Source organism: Pipistrellus hanaki (assembly GCF_964339955.1).
Source record: "Pipistrellus hanaki genome assembly, chromosome: 2".
NCBI classification, from domain to species: domain Eukaryota; kingdom Metazoa; phylum Chordata; class Mammalia; order Chiroptera; family Vespertilionidae; genus Pipistrellus; species Pipistrellus hanaki.
The window spans coordinates 180,283,876-180,303,197 of NC_140504.1; the positions used below are offsets into that span (position 1 = coordinate 180,283,876).

A 19,322-nucleotide genomic window follows, 5' to 3' on the forward strand; every position below is an offset into this window, starting at 1 on the left:
AACATCATGTTGACCCTGCTCCTTATAAAACAATGATCTTGGCCATGCGCGGCTGTCATCTTGAGATTTCTTGTCTTCATGCTCCTGAATTAGCTCTCCCATTGTCTCTACCTCACATCTTCCCCTTTGTTGGTTTTTATGCTCTTTTTGATGGAAATTCCTCAGAAATAGGTTCATGAGAGATCAACGTTATAAGTCTTTAAATGTCTGAAAATATCATTATGTTTACTCTCACACATGCTAGGTAGGTTGACTGAGTAAAATTATATGTTAAAATAATTTCCTTCATAAATATAAAGGTATTGTTCTGTTATCTTCGGGCATCCATTGTTGCTGATGAGAAGTCTGATGATGAGCTGATTCTCTTTCCGTCACAGGAATGTCATATGTCATATTTCTCTCTCGCTCTCTCTCTCTCTCTCTCTCTCTCTCTCTCTCTCTCTCTCCTTATAGTAATTTCTCCGTCTTTGGTATTCTGAAATTCCATGACAGTGAATCTTAGAACGTTCTCTTTGCATCCCTTTGGCTCCCTTTCATTCTGGAGACTTGTGTGTCTCGTCAGCTCTGGGAAATTTTCATCTGTGATAATTCCATCCCCTCCACTTGCTCTGTTCTCTTTCTGGAAGTCTGACCCATTAGATGTTGGATCTCCAGGATTGGTCCTCTGTGCTTTCAGTCTTTTTTAATCATTTTCCGTTTTTGTCCTTTTGGTCTGTACTATAGTCTCAGAAATTCCCTTTCATTTTAATCTCCAACCCTTCTACTGAATGCTTGTTTTGGTTATCATATCTTTTGAAATAAAAGACCTCTTTCTTGTTCTCTTTCTGTTCTTTCAAAGCACTCTGTTCTCCTGTAACGAATATAATATGTCATCAGATGCACTAGCCAGAGCTTAAAGATTATATATCTTCAATTTCCTGAGTTAGCGCTGTCTCCTCAGGGAGACATTTTTCCCTGTTTTTAATCTTGTATTTTTTTGTGCTGCTGTTTTTCTTCATATGTATAGTGATCCTTTTAGAGTAAAAGCTAGGTTGATTTTTTTTTCAGGCAGCAGATGTGAGCTACCTTTGTTGTTGATAATATAGATATCTTCACCCATGGGTCTCCCCTGTGAACAGGAAGTGGAGCTGAGTATGCTGCAGAGATGAGCAGGCAGAGGGGCAGCCTATAGGCTGTGAGAGCCCTTCAGTCCTAGAATTGAAAGAGCTGTCCTCTGGTGTGCCAGCTCACACCACAGCAGCCTTAATTCTCTCAAGAGAGTTTTGGGGTTTTGGGGTTTTCTGTTTCTGTTTGTTTTTGTTTGTTCCTCAGATGGGAGGGGGGAAAAACCCTCTCTATTTAGTTTGAATAACACACACCTGAATGCCTCTGCACTGTACTTGTGGGAAGGGACAAAGAACCTGTCTCACCCATAGCTCCCTCCCATGTACTCATTTTGGTCTGCAGAGTCTCGGTACCATTTAATCCAGGGGTCCTCAAACTTTTTAAAGTGGGGGCCAGATCACGGTCCCTCAGAGAGCTGGAGGGCCGGACTATATGAACTACTAATTCCTACTGTAACACCTCGGCTGCGCTCACTGCCCAAAAAACCTTGCGGGCCGGATCAGACTCCTCTGCGGGCCGCATGTGGCCCGCGGGCCATAGTTTGAAGACCCCTGATTAATCCATCAGCACACTTCTAGCGATATTTTGTCTTCTGAAATTCTTTTTGAACTCTCCTCTGCTGGTAATCCTCATAATTTTTTTTTTGTTGCTAAGAAGATTTTTCTACCCTAGCCGGTTTGACTCACTGGATAGAGCATGGGCTCTTGGACTGAAGAGTCCCAGGTTCAGTTCTGGTCAAGGGCATGTTGCAGGTTCAATCTTCAACCCCAGTTGAGGCACATTTGGGAGGCAACCAATCACTGTCTCTCTCACACTGATGTTTCTCTCTGTGTGTCTCTCCCCCTCCTGTCACTCTCTCTAAAGATAAACAAATAAATGGAAAAGTGTCCTAGGATGAGGATTAACAACAAAAAAAATATTATTTTTTCTTTTGTTAGCATTTATTATAATTTTATTAGGGTGTCAGGGAGAAGAAAGGTAAATATGTTCTCAGAACACTTTGAATCAGCCATGTTCATGACCTCTTCCCTTTGCTAGCTCTTTCCTGTGGGCTTCCTAAGGCTCCCAAGAATGGAATGGTGTTTGGCAAAGAGTACACCGTGGGGACCAAGGCTGTGTACAGCTGCAGCGAAGGCTACCACCTGCAGGCAGATGCCGAGGGCACCGCAGAGTGTCTGGAGACAGGCCTGTGGAGCAACCACAACGTCCCTCCACAGTGTGTCCGTGAGTCCTTGGGTGGGGGAGGCAGGTGTAAGGAGGGCTGGGTAAGCAGCTGAAAAGATTCTTACAACGAGTGAGCTAAAGACCCAGTGATGGGAGGTTGGGGATTCAAGGAGCACAGGCAGATGAATAGTGTCATCTACCAACTTTTTGAAATTGCTTTCAAGTCATTGATAACCATTGCACCCTGAGTTGCTCCCATCGAGCACCATAGAACTTAGGAGTGACCTACAGTTTTAGGTGGAAAAACTGTAAGACAATTTGCACGAATGTCCTTTGACCACAAAACTCTAAAATGGCAGTGGTACAGTTCAAGTTTAAGGCCAACGTCATAAAATCACAACTAAATGGGCCCTGTGTCTTTCTTTTGTTTTGTTCCTTTGGCCTATAGTATGGTTTATAAAAATTATTCATTGCCCTCCAACACTTTAAAATCAGGGAAATTTTATGTAAAAATTCCTATTTGTAGCTTTTCTTAAAAAATGAAGATCTGACCAAATAGAACTGCAGCCTCACATCCCACAGTCAGCATTGATCAAGTACCACCTCCCTTTTTTGAGGGGTGACGGTCTGCCGGTCCACATTGGCAACAATCCCACTCAGCCCAGCTCACGCATTCCCAGACCTGCCTGGGGACTGAAGCTCTGGATCCATTATTGTCTGCCAGTCCCCAGCTATGGACTCCTGCCAGTGTGTCCGCCACAATTTATTAATGAATCCTCCTTGTCTGCCCAGCTGTGACTTGTCCCGATGTCGGCGGCATTGGCGTGGAGCACGGCCGATGGAGGCTCATCTTTGAGACGCAGTACCAGTTCCAGGCCCAGCTGATGCTCATCTGCGACCCTGGCTACTACTACACTGGGCAGAGGGTCATCCGCTGTCAGGCCAATGGCAAATGGAGCCTCGGGAACTCCATGCCCACCTGTCAAAGTAAGCCCAGGACGGGAGGGTGGGCAAGTTTGGCTCAGTGCCTCCTACCTGAACTGTCTCCTACATAGGGAAGGGGAGAAGAGGGGTGTCACCTGGGATTATAGTGTACCCCTTTTTTAACACACCTAGAATCAGGAGCCAGGGAGATGATTACTACTTTAAGGAAGTACTTCTTCGCATCTTATTGTCTTATTAAAAAGCTGCTTTTGTCCAGGAGACCATCCACTAATCTATTTATTCAGCACTCATGCCAGGTATTAAAGAGTTATGAAGATAAAAGTTCGTGGATAGAAGGGTTTGGCTCAGTGGATAGAATGTCGGCCTGCGGACTCAAGGGTCCCAGGTTCGATTCCGGTCAAGGGTATGTGCCTTGGTTGTGGGCACATCCCCAATGGGGAGTGTGCAAGAGGAAGCTGATCGATGTTTCTTTCTCATCGATATTTCTAACTCTCTATCCTTTTCCTTTCCTCTCTGTAAAATATCAAAAAAATTTAAAAAATAAAAAAATAAAAGTTTATGGTTCCTGCCCGCAAGGAATTTGTAATCCACTGGAGAGGCAGACAAATAAGGATGCAGTGATAATGGGGTGTGAAAAGACCTGGAAGGGGAGTGTGTGTAGGAGGAATGGGCATAAGCACAAGGGACAGGCCACCTAAGTGTGTCTGCCTCAGCTTCTCCATGGCTAACTGTTTTTCTCTGGTTCTTCATGATAGTTTCAAAATTCAGGGCCCCTGGGAAGCCACTCTAGGTCAGAGGTTACCAGGGAGTGCTCCTAGGACCCCTCCTTGTGGAAGGGAAGGAAACGGGACTGGGAGGTGGAGGAGTGGGCTCTGGTGCAACAGGGATGGAGGTCTCAGCCAACCCACAGGGAGCTCTGAAGCTGGGGTGGCCCTTCAGAATTGTCACAGCTGTCCCGAGGGGCCTTTGTACCTCTACCCTGACTAAGCATTGGGTGTAGGCTGCCGCAGGGAGAGAGCACGTCTTTAGGTGGGAGGACTCTTCACCTAAAGAGGGCAACCTGAAGAGGGCCAGCAGCTGAGGGTCTGTGCCAGCAGCTGGGGAAATAAATCTCCCATCCTAAATGTGGGTCTCTGTGGCTCACCGCAGCATCCACTACAGTGGAGTACACTCATGACATTTACCTAGTCAGTAAGGCGGGTGTTTGTAAAGGAGGCGGTGAAGACAGCCTGTCAATGAGCCCCAAGAAAGTTCCAGACTGAGTGGAGTGGTGTCTTCCCAACACCTATGACCCAAGACACTGTTGTCTTATCAGCCAAGTGCAGACTCCACGGCGGAATATAACCATGCATGTGGCCAAGTAGGAGTCCTGAGCATGAAACAGCCGATGACAGTGAAGGGACTCACATTGCGACGCAGCCTTGGCTATTGGGTCTCAGCCCATATGCCGGCCGATAGCTACCGGCAGTGCTGAGCTCAGCAGAAATTACAAGGAAATTTATCTGCAGTGTCTGCTGAGAACAAGGAGCAGTCCATTGAATTGCCGTTGCTCTAGTCGGGTGGTTCCTCAGCAGAGTGCATGTCTGAACCACCTGGCTTTTTAAATGCACGTGCCTGGGCCAGAGATGGTGAGTCTCAGGTCCAGAGTGCAGCCTGGACATTTCTAAAGCTCCTTCGGTGCTTCTAGCAACACCTCAGACAAGAATCCCTGCTGTACTGTAACATCACACAAGTCACAGGCATGACCCATATTCTAGTCATGAGCCCCAGCAGAGCAAGGCTAGACAGATCCTCTTTGTCATATTCTTGCTAATCAGGAGCAGCATGTGTCCCTCCTCTTCAGCCAGGCAGCCTGAAGAGGGCCAGCAGCTGAGGGTCGTTGCCAGCAGCTGGCTTACCGAGCACTTTGTTATCCTCTTAGTCATCTCCTGTGGAGAGCTCCCCATTCCACCCAACGGGCACCGCATCGGGACGCTGTCCGTCTACGGGGCCACAGCCATCTTCTCCTGCAATTCTGGCTACACGCTGGTGGGCTCCAGGGTGCGGGAGTGCATGGCCAACGGGCTCTGGAGTGGCTCTGAAGTCCGCTGCCTTGGTAAGTGACCTCCCCCGGCCTGCCCTGCCCTCTGCTCCCTCCTCAGGACAGGTTACTTTTCCAAAGTCGGATCCCAGTCTTAGAACAGTACCATTTTACCTACTTTCCTAAAATGTCTAATCCAAACACCAGCTATTGGGCATCCACCATGACTAAAATCTTAAACTAGCTTCTCTTGGGGCTCCCAAAAGAATGTGAACAACTTAAAGTCTAAAGAGACAAGTCTTTGAGGGGTTCTCTTTCTGGTCAAACACACTGCCCCTTCTTATGGCCCCTGAAGGATGGAGAAAACCTGAGTCTCCACCTTCAGGGCAACGTACAGAGACACAGCCTGTGACAGACCTAAAACACCTTGTATATGATGTATTAGCAAATGTACATGTATATGTATTTTACATACATAATATAGAAATATATTTTAGTCACTTGCTTATTCTATACTTTCCTATATAACAAAGAGGTAGTATGCAAATTAACCCTCATGCCCTCACAAGATGGCTGCCTACGACCAAGCTAGCAGGGGGGTTAGTGAGGGATGACCAAACAACTGAACAGCAGGCTGCATGAGGCAACCAGGATGGCAGGGGAGGCAGTAAGAGATGACCAGGCTGGCGGGGGGTAGGGGACAGTTATGGGCAACCAGGCCAGCAGAGGGGGCCAGTTCAGGGCAATCAGGCTATCGGGGCAGTGGGGCAGTGAAGGGGGGTCACGGGAGCACAGTTGGGGGCAACCTGGCCAACAGTGGGGGGCAATTAGGGACAACCAGGCCAGCAGGAGGGGCAGTTAGGGGCAGTTAGGCCAGCATGCAGGGACAGTGAGGGGTGATCAGGCTGGTGGTGGGGGGCAGTTAGGAGCAACCAGATAGGCTAGCAGGTGAGCTATTAGGAGCCAGTGGTTCAGGATTGTGAGAGGGATGTCCGGCTGCCAGACATCTCCCGAGGGGTCCCAGATTGGAGAGGGTGCAGGCTGGGCTGTGGGGACCCTGCCCCCATGCACGAATTTTGTGCACCGGGCCTCTAGTGTATGTATGTATGTGTGTGTGTGTGTGTGTGTGTGTGTGTGTGTGATATATATATATATATATATATATATATATATATATATATATATTTAACAATATAAAACAATGTTAAACTCATTAAAAAAATGAAAAACATGGCTTACAAAGAACAAAGTCATTATTTCCTCCATGGTTCATTCATCCCTGCCTAAACCTTACACTAAGGTTCTCTCTCCTCTCACTCCTCTCTTGGACGCCTCAGGTGCAAAGGAGGGTCCCCGCTGCACAAAACCTAATAGCATAGGTTGGATAGTCTGTTCCAGAGTGCCCCGTGCTTCCCTCCCACTTCTCTGGCCCCTGTTGTGTTAACATAGAGCCAAGGATGCGAGTGGAAATGCTAGGAATATGCTCTACCCAATCCCCACTGAATAAAAATAACTCACCTGGGTTTACATCTTCTATGAGCCTTGCCACTCAAGGAGAAGGAAAAATGAGCTTACATAGTTATTTTCTACACAGCAGGCTTTGACTGCCTTACCGTAGGCCACTGTGCCCTCCATTTCGTAGATGCTCATTTGATGAGAAAAAATGGGGCCGGTGTTTGTGTGCAGCGAGGTAACAGTGATAACTTCTTACCTGTATCTAGACACAGAAACTAAATGTCTGACATGGATGGTCATAGGGTACAGCCTTGAAATTTTGGTTGCCAAATCTTCAACACTATTTCTATCATGTCTAGGCTTCCTGAAGTCACTCCTGGACGGCTACTCTCAGGGGGAAGTGGGAAAACAATGGGTGGTTGGGTAACTTGGTCCTTCTCCCCACCATCCCTGTCTCCCCCAACCCTGACCAAGCCCCGCCTCGTTTTCTGTACATTCCTCTTTGACTTACACTCTCTCCCCGTCCCCCACAAAGCCGGACACTGCGGGACCCCAGAGCCCATCGTCAACGGACACATCAACGGGGAGAACTACCACTACCGGGGCAGCGTGGTATACCAGTGCAACGCCGGCTTCCGCCTGATCGGCATGTCCGTGCGCATCTGCCAGCAGGATCATCACTGGTCGGGCAAGACCCCTTTCTGTGTGCGTAAGTATGTTACCCACTCTCCCTAGTCATGGGCTCAGAGTCAGCATAGACTTTCTCCCTTGTCCTCTTGGTTAGGTTAGCAGAGGCTTGGCATACCTTTTTTTTTTTTTTTTTTTAATTCTTTATTGTTTAAAGCACATGTGTCAAACACAAGGCCCGCGGGCCAAATCCAGCCCGCCAGGCCTTGCAATGTGGCCCGCACCGCGGTGTCTTCACTGCACTCCGCTGTCAGTTTATGACATTGTCAGTTTATGACTGTTCAGTAAACCATTGGGCCCGCGATTTAGGCTGGATTTTAGATTTTGGCCCCTTCTCTGATTGAGTTCGACACCCCTAGTTTAAAGAATTACACATGAGTCCTTTTTCCCCCATTGACCTCTCCCCACTCATCCCCCTCCCCCCTCCCACTCATCCCCCTCCCCCCTACTGACTGTGTCCATGGGTTATGCTTATCTGCATGCATGCTTTTTTCAAAAATGCAATTATTACTTTCAGTTTTCTACATGTCACTAATTACTGCTTTCACCTTTATTATTTCTTCCCTTGTGATTTCTTTGGGTTAACTTTTGTATTCATTTTTTTTTATCTTTTGAGTTGGGAATTTAATTCACTTATTTTCATTCCTTCATTTTCATTGAATGCCATGGATATAAGTATGTAGGATTATGAAATTTCTTCTGATCACTATTCAAATTGTATTCCATAGATTACAATAATTCATGTCTTATTATTTATCAGAAATTCTGCAATTTTAGTAATAATTTCCCCTTTCACCCAGAAGTTTATATATAGAAGAGTATTTTTTTTTTTAATTCCAGTGAGGGACCTTTTTACTTTTTATTGTTTTATTTATTTCTAATGTTAGTGCATTGTACATAATTTTTCTATTTCTTACAATTTATTGACACTCTCTTTGTGGCTTAATATTTGATAAGTTGTTATGAGTGTCCCATGTGCATTTGAGAATACAGGATATTAAGGTATAAATTTCTTATATAGTCATGAGATGTACCTTATTGATTATGTTGTTTATGCCTTATGTATAGTTATTTATTTATTTTTGTCCATTTGACCTGAGAGGTGTGTTTTAAAGTTTTTTTTATTACTGGCGTGTTTCTATTTCTCCTTGCATTTCCTGCATTTTCTGCTTCATAAAGGTAGTTGCTATATTATTTGGTGGATAAATATTCATAATTATTATATCTGCAAAACAGATTGTGGTTTTAGCCTTTAAAAATGCCTTCCCTGTCACTTGTAATATTTTTTTACTTGAATTGTACTGGTGCCTGATTTTAGGCTTACTGTATTTACTTTCATCTTTAACATTATAAACACCACTTTGTTCTTATAACATTTTAACGCCATTAGCTTTCATGTGGGACTTACAACAATCAATGAGCCTGTTCTGCTTCCCAGTCCTCACTTCTTTTCCCTTCCATCTTTAGTTGCATTATTTCTACTTAGTCAGACATAAAAGGTTTATTATAGCATTTGTCTAATATCTCTGTGCCCGTCTCCCTACCTTCATTTTACTCCTAGATCTACCATTAAGTATATGAATATGAAAAGCTCACCAATGCAGCTAAAGTTTGCTCAGTTACCTCCTCGCTGGATCAAGCTGAGTCTCTGGATTCTTCAATAATGCCTCCTTTATATAATGTTCCCCAAGATCTTGCTTATTTAAAACTGTTATCTGAAACTTAAAACCTGGAGGATAGATGGATTGTACATAAAATCCTTGGTCACTATTTCTTCCTTTGACTTTCTTAAATAACTCTTGGTAAATTACAGTTTTGTAGCATTCTCTCTCATAATTTAGTCTTTCTTTCTGAGGTAATTTTGTCTTTTTCTCCAATTCTTTCCTGCATGTCATCAAGTACCTTTTAATTTTCTCCCATATTTTCTCTGTGTCTTGCTTTAGTTTTTTTTTTCTGATTCTTAAGATGGTTTTTCACGTTTCCAAATGTTTATGTATTAATATTTAATTCAGTTTAGAGTGTTGTTACAGTTTTCTTATGTTTCATGTGGGAGATTTTCATCAACCAAGATTTTTTTATTTCTTTTTATCATACTTCTATATAGATTTAGGCTGATGTGTTTTTATTCATTTTGTGTTTTTGAAGGCTTACAAAAGTCCCCCTTCTATCAATGTAGCAAAATATGATTGTCTTAAATTTTATTTTTCATTTAAGTATAGTTGGTATATAATCATATATTGGTTATATTAGCTTCAGGTGTACAATACAGTGATTTCACATTTTTACATTTTACAATGTGATCATCCCATTACTTCCAGTAATCATCTGTCACTGTGCAAACTTATCACAGTATTATTGGCTATATTCCTCTTCCCTTTCCACTGTACCCTCCTCCCTTCTGGTAACCATCCCTTTGGTCTCTGTTTCTGTGAGTCTGTTTTTATTTTGGTTTTCTTGTTTGTTGTTTGTTTTTGGTCTTGTTGTTGTTGTTTTTAGATTTCACATACAAATGAAACCACGTGGTACTTGTCTTTCTCTGCCTGGCTTATTTCATTTAGCATAATTCCCTCTAGATCCATTCATGTCGTCACAAATGGCAAGGTTTCATCCTTTTTTATTGTTGCATAATATACCATGGAATATATATATATCCTCTTCTTTATCCAATCATCTATCAGTGGACACTTAGTTGCTTCCATCTCTCAGTGCAATTCCAACATCATTCTTCTCAGAACTAGACTAAATAATCCTAAAATGTATATGGAGCCACAAAGGCCCCAACTAGAAAGACGAATGAAGTTGGAGATACCATGCTTCCTGATCTCGAACTATATACTACAAAGCTGTAATAATCAAAACAGTATGGTGTGGCACAAAAAAAGACATATAGATCAATGGAACAGAATAGAGAACCCAGAAATAAACCCTTGTTTATATGGCCAACTAATCTATGACAAAGAAAGTAAAAATAGACACTTATGTAATGACAGTGTCTTCAGTGAGTGGTGGTAAATAAACTGGACAGATACATGTTTTGCATTTTAATAGAAGGCTTTCTTGTGTTTGGTAAGGGAAAGTTGTTTGTCCTCCATTTTGTTTGTTTGCTTTTCTTTTGTCATTGCAGGATCTTAAATGTCCCCCTTTTTGTTTATTTTCCCTTTTGTTACCCAATCTCCAAAGGATAGCTCTTCTCTACCTCTGTCTCCCTCCCCCTCTCTTCTTCTCTTCCTTTATTTGCTTGCCTTTCTTTTCTTCTAGACGCAAGGAGGAGAGTCACACACTCTCCTGCCCCTTCCCCGTAGTCAGTGCCTCCTGACATCCAGGCCCTTCTTCAATGTGTTCCTAACTAAGATGGACGTCCTGTTTCTAGCAGTGATTTTAGATCAGGATTTGGCCCTTCCCCTGCTTCTCTCTTCCCTTCCCATGCAGCCTGGGCCTCCACACAGGCTTGCATCAACAGCGTGAGAAATAGTTCTGCCGGGGTTTGCTGTTTTATTTTTCTCCTTACACATAATTTAAAGTTTATAGCGTTCTCTGTCTTCTAGTTACGCTGCAGGCCTGGCTTTCTACAGTTTTATTTGTTCTTCTTGATCATCTGCATTTTTTGGATTAGGTGACCATCATTTTTCTCAGCCGCCTTGAAGTAATTTGGAAAATCCTTCACTTTTTAACGCTCCCTAAAGTAAGCCTTTGTGTAAAGTGCAGGGCTGTGTTCTTAATTTTTGCAAGGCCAGTTTTTGTTTTTAATTCTTTCTCTTCATTTGGCTCTCTGTATATGAGATGAAGCAATAAAATAATGAGACTTGCTAACAAAAAATCCATGAAAGTGGGTCTTAATAGCTTCTAAAGTATTAAGTTTACCAAAAGCAAGGCCATCTCTATTCACTTTGTCTTCCAGATGCGCATAAAGAAAATATATTTGGTTTCATTCAGAAGAAAAAAAAACTTCAAATGCCTTCAAGAAATTGTCACAGAATGTGTGTGAATAGATTGGGTTATAAAGAATAGAGAATGTGGGCATCTAGAATTAAGTGGAGACTGTCTGCCTGACCTGAGAATATGTTAGCCCTGGTCCACACGGAAAGGCTGTAAAGTATTGAGACAGGCGGACCCTGCCCCTGGAGTGCCTGGTTCATATCCCAGGTCTGTCGCCGTATGTCATATGGCTGCATGACTTCAGATGAGTTGGTTTACCTCACAGGGTCTGTTTTCTCATCTATAAAATGCAGGTGCCTCAAAGAATATTATGAGAAGTAAATAAATTAATACATATTAAAATGGTCAGAACAGTTAAAAAAAATTACTAGAATAGTGCCTGATATAGATGTCAAGCAGAGGCTGCCCGTGTTATTGTTGTGAGGATGACAAAGATGGCGGTGCTGGTGATGCCACCACCTGTCACATCTCAGAATCCAGGATCTTATGTCCCAGGCCCCATTGTCTCCAGCAACACAGAGGTTTGGGGTGTCTCTGGAACAGGAAAGGACAAATATTTATAAGTGATCACTCTGTGGTAGGCACCGTGTTAGTTGTCTTCACATGTGCACTCAAATTTCCAATATCAGCCGTCATCAGAGCTTTCTAGCAATCCTTCCTCACTTCCAGAGTTAGCTCTCGTGCCCACTCTCACACAGCTGTTCTCCAATGTCACCTTTTTTCTGAAGACCCACACTCCATATCCTCCATCTATGTTCTCAGCAAATTGCTAAAACAAAGAGTTTAGATGGCCTGAAATCAGAGAAGCTGGGTTCAAAACTAGGCTGAACCACTAGGAAACTGTGTTGCTCTGTTTTCCCTTGAGGATAATAATGGTGCCTACCTCACAGGGCTGTAGGATTCAATGAAATAATGTATTTAAACCCCAATAGTTATTAGCCAACTACATAAGCTCACTTTCTATCGTGCAGCAATATAGAAGCCATCAGACTAACTCCTTCCCTGTCCTGCTTCTCCACCCTCATTGTCTTCACTCCTCCTTGCCCCTTCCTCTCACCTCAGTAGAAGACTCTCCAGGCCCACCGCTGTGCCCTGCACTGAGTCTATGAAACTTCTTTCCTCCTGGCTCCTTAGTGAGCTTAGTCGGTTTTTACCTCTCTGCTGCTGATCTTCCCTGTCTCTGAATTTCCCTCAGCCTGTAAGACCACATTCAATAAGCATTCCTACTATGTGCCAGACATGCGAGTAAGTGTTGAGGATAAAGATGAATCGAATGTGTCATAGTCCCTGCTCTCGGGATATTTGGCTCTAGTGGTCCATGTGCTCAAGTGCAGTGAAGTGCACGAGCCTCCGGGGGCCTGTTTTCCTTCCTAGTGGTGTTTCTCCCTCTCCCCTTTGCAGCCTGGGATCTCCGGGAAACAGACCTACCTGGGTGTCTGACATTTCTTGAGACTCCCCTGGTTCCTGTGACACTCCCCCCTCCTGTCCAGCTTGGTTTTCTGCTTTGCTAAGGACCCTCCAGTTTCCTTTGCAGGTGTTTTGGTGGATCTGCCCTTCGAAAGGTTTTCGTCCTCAGCACCCTTCTCTCACTTTATATGAGTGGTGTTTAACCTTGGGGAGGGGTCCTGACCCTTTGTGAACCTGGAGAGGGTCCTTTCCCAAGCTGCTTGCATACACCTACTATTTCACATAGCATTTCAGTGGGTTCACAGACCCCATGAAGCTTGTCTCCACTCTCCCACCATCTCCTAACAACTCTGGGTTCCTGGGCTTGGCCTTGGTTACTGGTCTAGCAGAGTGACCGATCTGTTCAGGCTTGGATAGTAGTGACTCTGCCCTGTCAAGATTGGCCCGGGAACTAGGGTGGGTCTCAGTCAGTGGAGGGGCAGTCACCAGTGTACCAGCAATGAAGAGTGGAGGTGGGGAGCCCCGGGAGTGAGAGGCAGGACTGTGTTGCTAGGTGAGAGAGCACTACACTCCAGGCCTCTCGCCCTGTGGGGAGTCATAGGATGATTTCCCTCCAGTTGTCCAAGCTGTAGACATGCCTTCAAGGAAGAGGGAATGTCCCCATGAGGGTCTCAGGAAATAAAGGCTCTGCAGCAGAAGAGACTAAAGTTAGACTTATGGCTGAACTTCACTGATGGGCAAGAGACATGCCAGGTGAGAGGAGGATGAACTTTTTGGGATGTGGAATAACAGGAGGGCTTACCTATCTTGTTTTGGTTACAGCAATTACCTGTGGACACCCAGGCAATCCGATCAATGGCCTCACTCAGGGCAACCAGTTTAACCTCAACGATGTGGTCAAGTTTGTCTGTAACCCTGGCTATGTGTCCGAGGGCGCTGCCGGGTCCCAGTGCCTGGCCAACGGGCAGTGGAGCGACACGCTGCCCACCTGCAGAAGTGAGTCACCCTGCTCCTCCCACTCACCCTGCTCCTCCCACTCTGCATCTGTGGTTCCCCAACCCGAGAGCAAAAGCCCTTGGATTCAGTCCTGCCGTTACGTTGACTTGATAGGGAAGACTGGGGACAGAGAAGGGTCATAAGCGGGGACTTCCTCAACCCCTAGATGCATCCGTGGAAATTGTCGTCATTGGTTACAAAAAAAAGAGCAAACGAAGTTTCACCTGTCAAAATAAGAGTCGAAAACAATCTTTTTTTTATTTTATTTTTAATTTCTTTTATTTCAGGGAGGAAGGGAGAGGGAGAAAGAGATAGAAGCATCAATGATGAGAGAGAATCATTGACCAGCTGCCTCCTGCACGCCCCACACTGGGGAATCGAGCCCACAATCTGGGCATGTACCCTAACTAGGAATTGAACCGTGACCTCCTAGTTCATAGATCAATGCTGAACCACTTAGCCATGCTGGCCAATCGAATATAATCTGTTTACATTTCGTAAACCAATAATTCATCACATAGAGCCCCATTTTTGATGGAAGAATGGAAAATAAAAAGCAAATAGTCTATGGTTTGGGTTGAAGCAGGGGAGGGGAGAGAAGAGGCAGCTTCTGCATAGAGGATATTCCGGCCCCAACTGGGATTAGCTTGGAAGGCTGTTCGCAGCGGTAAAGGGCAAGTGGAGCTGCCTGCCTCTTACCAAGAGTAGCCGGGCCCAGCTCAGTGACATTTAAGTGGACAGTCAGAGTGAGCTGGACACGAGAGAGCCCAGCCTGAGCTGGAGTGGACCATTCTTCACAGTGAGGAGGCTGAGTCCCGGACGCTGGCTTCTCCTATCAGCATTCGGGGTTCACACCGATTGGCTGTGCAATGTGACAGCTCATTTTAACTGATATTAAAGGGCCAGAGTTTTCAAAGTTTACAAAATAAGACACATTCACAACTATTCCTAAAATAACAACCTTCTCTTAACAAGGTTTCAAGATGCTGTTTTGAGAAGGTTACAGAGAACAAGACCTTGTTTTGCGCCTTCCTTCTGTCATTTATTCAGGCAGGAAATGTTGAGAACTGCTGCTTTGGGGTGTTATCCCATGTTCCCTTCCTGCCAAAACAAGATGCAAGTTCTCCTGGGCTTGCAGCTATACCTGCCCCTTATCCACCACCCCCCCAACCCTGACTGGTCCCAAAATCAGAGGGCAGGGGCAAAACCCTTAAGAGCCTGGCCTCCAGGCCTGCTCCCCGCCAGTCATTCTCCAGCCTGACAGAGCAATCTGTCTAAAACACAAATCCGATCAAGTCACCTCCTGTTTAAACACCTTCCCAGACTTCCCCTGCCTTTGGGAGAAAATACTCTCCTCCACTGGCTTATGGGCCTGCGGGCCTGGCCCAGCCTCCTGCCCAGCCCCATCCTTCCTCACTTCACCACCCCCAGCCTCGCTTCTGTATTGGGCTTCAGCCACCTGAACCTCTTCCATTCCTTCCACGTGCCCTGTGCCTACCCACCCCCAGGCACTTCCAGACAGTCTCCCCAAATGAAGTCTCTCTTCTCCATCGCCCTCACACCCCTCTCTGTCTAGGTGACTTGTGTCCAGTCACCAAGAGCCAGCTGAAATGTCCCTTCTCCTGGGAAGCCATGCCCGCTCCACCCCCTGCTCTGATGCTCTGCTCTGTACTTCCAGAACATTCTCTGCTGCCCCTATCAGAGCACTTATCAAATAGGATAATCACTTATTTGTTCTTCTCTCTAAACCAGCAGTTTTCAACTGGGGGTGATTTTACCCATCTACCTGCCCCAGCAGGGGACAGATGTCTGGAGACCTTTTAGGCTGCCACACAGGAGGGTTTCTGTTGGCATCTGGTGGGTAGAGGCCAGAGATGCTGATAAATATCCTAGACCAGACCACCCCACAATGAAGCACTATCAGCCCACAATGTGCACAGCCCCACATGTGCACAGTGCCAGGGAGGAGAAACGCTACTTGAGACTAAAATCTGTGGGATCCTTACTGCCCAGCCCAGTGCTTGGCGTTCACAGTGCTCGGGAGTGAATAAATGCCACTTATTTGTTTTGTGATGCCAACCCCTCCGAACCTCAGAGAGGTTCGTCAAGTACCTTAAAGGCTTATCAAAGATTTAAAACATCTGCCCTGCTGCCTATGCCATGTAGGCAAGATAATGGTAGCAAAGGTGTTTTGAAAGCAAAAGTACACAACAGGAGTTATGAATGATACTGTCATTATTCTAAAACTGCCCTCTGGTTTTGAGTTAAGCTGCTTTGGAAACACTTTAACATTTAAAAGTCAAATTATTTCCCCCGGATATTCATCTCTCCCTGGACTACTCATAGAAGTGATTAAAACAGTTTCCAAAAGAGCCCAACAGGCTCGGGTTTTACAACTGATGAGCTTTGCTGCGGGAGACACACTGGCTGGGACCAGCACACAGATGGGGCAGCCACGCCCTGGAGGGACATCCGTGCACAGGAGTGTGGAGGAGGGAGAGGTTAGCCAGTCTGGGAGGGGGAGGGGAGGCTTCTCCAAGGAGGTGCTGTCATGCGAGAATGAGCCCTTGACCACGTGATCAAGGTGCCAGCAGTCCCAGCCTCCGGACCCGCTCACCCTCCCAGGCAGGATGTGCTTCGTGCTGATCTAGAAATTGCACTTCACTGGGATTCTGTGCCTGTTGGGCTTCTGAATTCTCATTGAAAAGCATGTGAACACTTGGTCTGTGTCTAATTGTCCCGTTCCATTGCAGTCATTAACTGCACAGACCCTGGGCACCAAGAACACAGCGTCCGTCAAGTCCATGCCAGCGGCCCGCACAGGTTCAGCTATGGCACCATGGTGTCTTACCAATGCAACCACGGCTTCTACCTCCTGGGCACCCCCGCGCTCAGCTGCCAGGGAGACGGCACCTGGGACCGTCCCCGCCCGCAGTGTCTCTGTAAGTAGATGTCATTACTCCCAATGATCACCTGTGCAGTCCTAGGATAGACCATGTCATAGAGCTGAGCTCCCCTCTGTGTGTGTGTGTGTGTGTGTGTGTGTGTGTGTGTGTGTGTGTTACTTCACAATGACTGTCACTAACTGCTCCTTGGATGACAGAGCCCTACTTGGCCCCGGTTGAGTTAGTGGCCACACCACCTCGCATGCTATCTTCCTGGTTGTGGGACTTCCTAGCACTTCCACCCGCCTCTTCAGCCTTCAGGGTCCTCTTCCTCTAGAATTGCCTGAAAGAATGGATTTTTTCAAAGTCTATCACTGAGTGATTTTAATATATTCACAGAATTGTACAATGATCACCACTATCTAATTCCAGGGCACGTTCATTAGACCAGAAGGAAACCCTTGAGCAGTCACTTCCCATTTTCCATCACTACCCTACCCACTGGGAATCATCCATCCACCCTCTGTCTATGAATTTGCCTATTCTGGCCATTTTATATAGATGGAATTACATATATGGCCTTCTGAGACTGGCTTCTTTTACTTAGCATAAGGTTTTCAAAGATCATTCATGTTGTAGCATTTATCCACACATCATTCCTTTATATGGCCAAATATTATTCCATTATGTAGATATACCACATTTTGTTTATCCATTCCTCAGTTGATAGACATTTGAGCTGTTTCCACTCTTTGGCTGTTACAAATAAAGCTGCAAAAGACATCTGTGTACACATTTTGTGTGAACATATGTTGCCAGTTCTCTTGGATATACTACTATACCTAGGAGTGGAGTGTCTGGGTCATATGGTAACTTTATTGTGAATGTTTTTAAGATAACCATTTTCCAAAGTGTCTGTACCATTTTACCATGTTGCCAGCAGTGTAGTGGAGTTCTAGTTTCTCCACATTCTTACTTATGCGTTGTTCATCTTTTTCATTATAGCCATTCTCATTGTGGTTTTTATTTCCACTTCCTTAATGATGCAATGTTGAGCGTCTTCATGTGTGCTTATTGGCCTTTAGTTTAGTGTCTCTTCTTTAGAGAAATGTCTATTCAAGTTCTTTGCCCAGTTTTTAATTGAGTTGTTTGTCTTCATATTGTTGAGTCTTAACGGTTCTTTATATATTCTGGACACTATACTCATACCAGATACATGATTTGCAAACATTTTCTCCCATCTTGTGGATTATCTTTTCACTTTCTGGATAATGCCCTTTACTCTTTCTCTTGTTGCTTGTACTTTTGGTGGAATGTTTAAGAAACCATTGCCTAATCCAGCAATTTTCAACCTTTTTCATCTCATGGCACACATCAACTAATTACTAAAATTCTATGACACACCAAAATAGATATTATATATTTTGCCGATCTGATCAAATAGGTAAATTTTGATTCATTCACACCAATAGTTATTGTTTTGTTGGTTGTTGTTATTTTTTTTTTCACTTGACAATCTAAGGGAAGGAAAAGAGGCCAGAGCCCCTGACTAAATAGTCATTGCATGTTTTAATAATTCTTGTGGCCAAGAACGGTTTGGCTCAGTGAATAGAGCATCGGCCTGCAGACTGAAAGATCCCAGGTTTGATTCCGGTCAAGGGCATGTGTCTTGGTTTCGGGCACATCCTTAGTGGGGGGTGTGCAGGAGGCAGCTGATCAATGTTTTTCTCTCATGGATGTTTCTAGCTCTCTATCCCTCTCCCTTACTCTCTGTAAAAAATCAATAAAATGGGTTGTTTTTTAATTCTTGTAGCACACTGGTATAAAATCACTGGCCTGATCCAACATCACCAAGATCATCTCATCTGTGACTAAGCATAGTTTCACTTATTCCTTTCCAAACTGAATGCTTGTTACTTCTTTTTGTTACCTACTTGCCTGGCTAGAACTTCCTGTACAATGTTGAATAGATGTGGCAAGAACAGACATTCTTGTCAAGTCCCCGGTCACAGGGGGAAAGCTTTCCGTCTTTAGCCATGAAGTATGCTATCAGCCGTGGGGGTTTTGTAGATTCCCTGGATCAGATCGAGGACGTTCCCTTCTATTCCTAGCCTGTTAAACATGTTTATCACAAAGGGTGTTGGATTATTGTCAAATTACTGTTCTGAATCTATTGGGAGGATCATGTGAGTTTCCCCCCTCTCGTTTCATTAATGTGGTGTATTACACTGATTGGTTTTCATATGTTGAACCATTCTTGTGTTCCTGGAACAAATCACACTTAGTCATGGTGTATAATCCTTTTATTATGCTGCTGGTTTTGGTTTGCTAGTATTTTACTGAGGATTTTTACAACTATGTTTATAAAGGATATTGGTCTATAGGTTTCCTTCCTATCAATGTCTTTGTTTGGCTTCAGTATCAGGGTAATAGAGTCCTCAAAGAATGAGTTGGAAAGTGTCCTGTTGTAGTTTTAAGAATAATTTGAGAAAAATTGGTGTTATTTCTTCATTAAAATTTTGGTAAAATTCAGCAGTGAAGTCAACTGGGCCTGGAATTTTCTTTGATAAAAGTTTTTGATCGTTCTATTTATTTGTTATAATTCTATTTACATGTTTTATTTCTTCTTGAGCCAGTTTTGGTAGTTTGTATGTTTCTAGGAATTTGTCCATTTTATCTTGGTTATCTAATTTGTTGGCCTACAACTGTTCATGTTCATAGTA

The 19,322-nt window shown here is 44.5% G+C and overlaps 1 protein-coding gene across 9 annotated transcripts in view; it reads left to right on the forward strand.

The window, feature by feature from the left end:
• CSMD2 (CUB and Sushi multiple domains 2) overlaps window positions 1-19,322 on the forward strand; it is a 541,275-nt gene that overhangs the window by 485,075 nt on the left and 36,878 nt on the right. For 8 of the 9 annotated variants that reach the window (XM_084873018.1, XM_084873017.1, XM_084873019.1 and 5 more), the window contains 6 exons: window positions 2,143-2,328; window positions 3,061-3,255; window positions 5,135-5,308; window positions 7,224-7,397; window positions 13,541-13,714; window positions 16,468-16,656. In XM_084873018.1, coding sequence (XP_084729144.1) covers window positions 2,143-2,328; window positions 3,061-3,255; window positions 5,135-5,308; window positions 7,224-7,397; window positions 13,541-13,714; window positions 16,468-16,656 — 1,092 coding nt within the window. The remainder of the gene's footprint in view (window positions 1-2,142; window positions 2,329-3,060; window positions 3,256-5,134; window positions 5,309-7,223; window positions 7,398-13,540; window positions 13,715-16,467; window positions 16,657-19,322) is intronic. The other variant, XM_084873025.1, reaches the window with a different exon arrangement.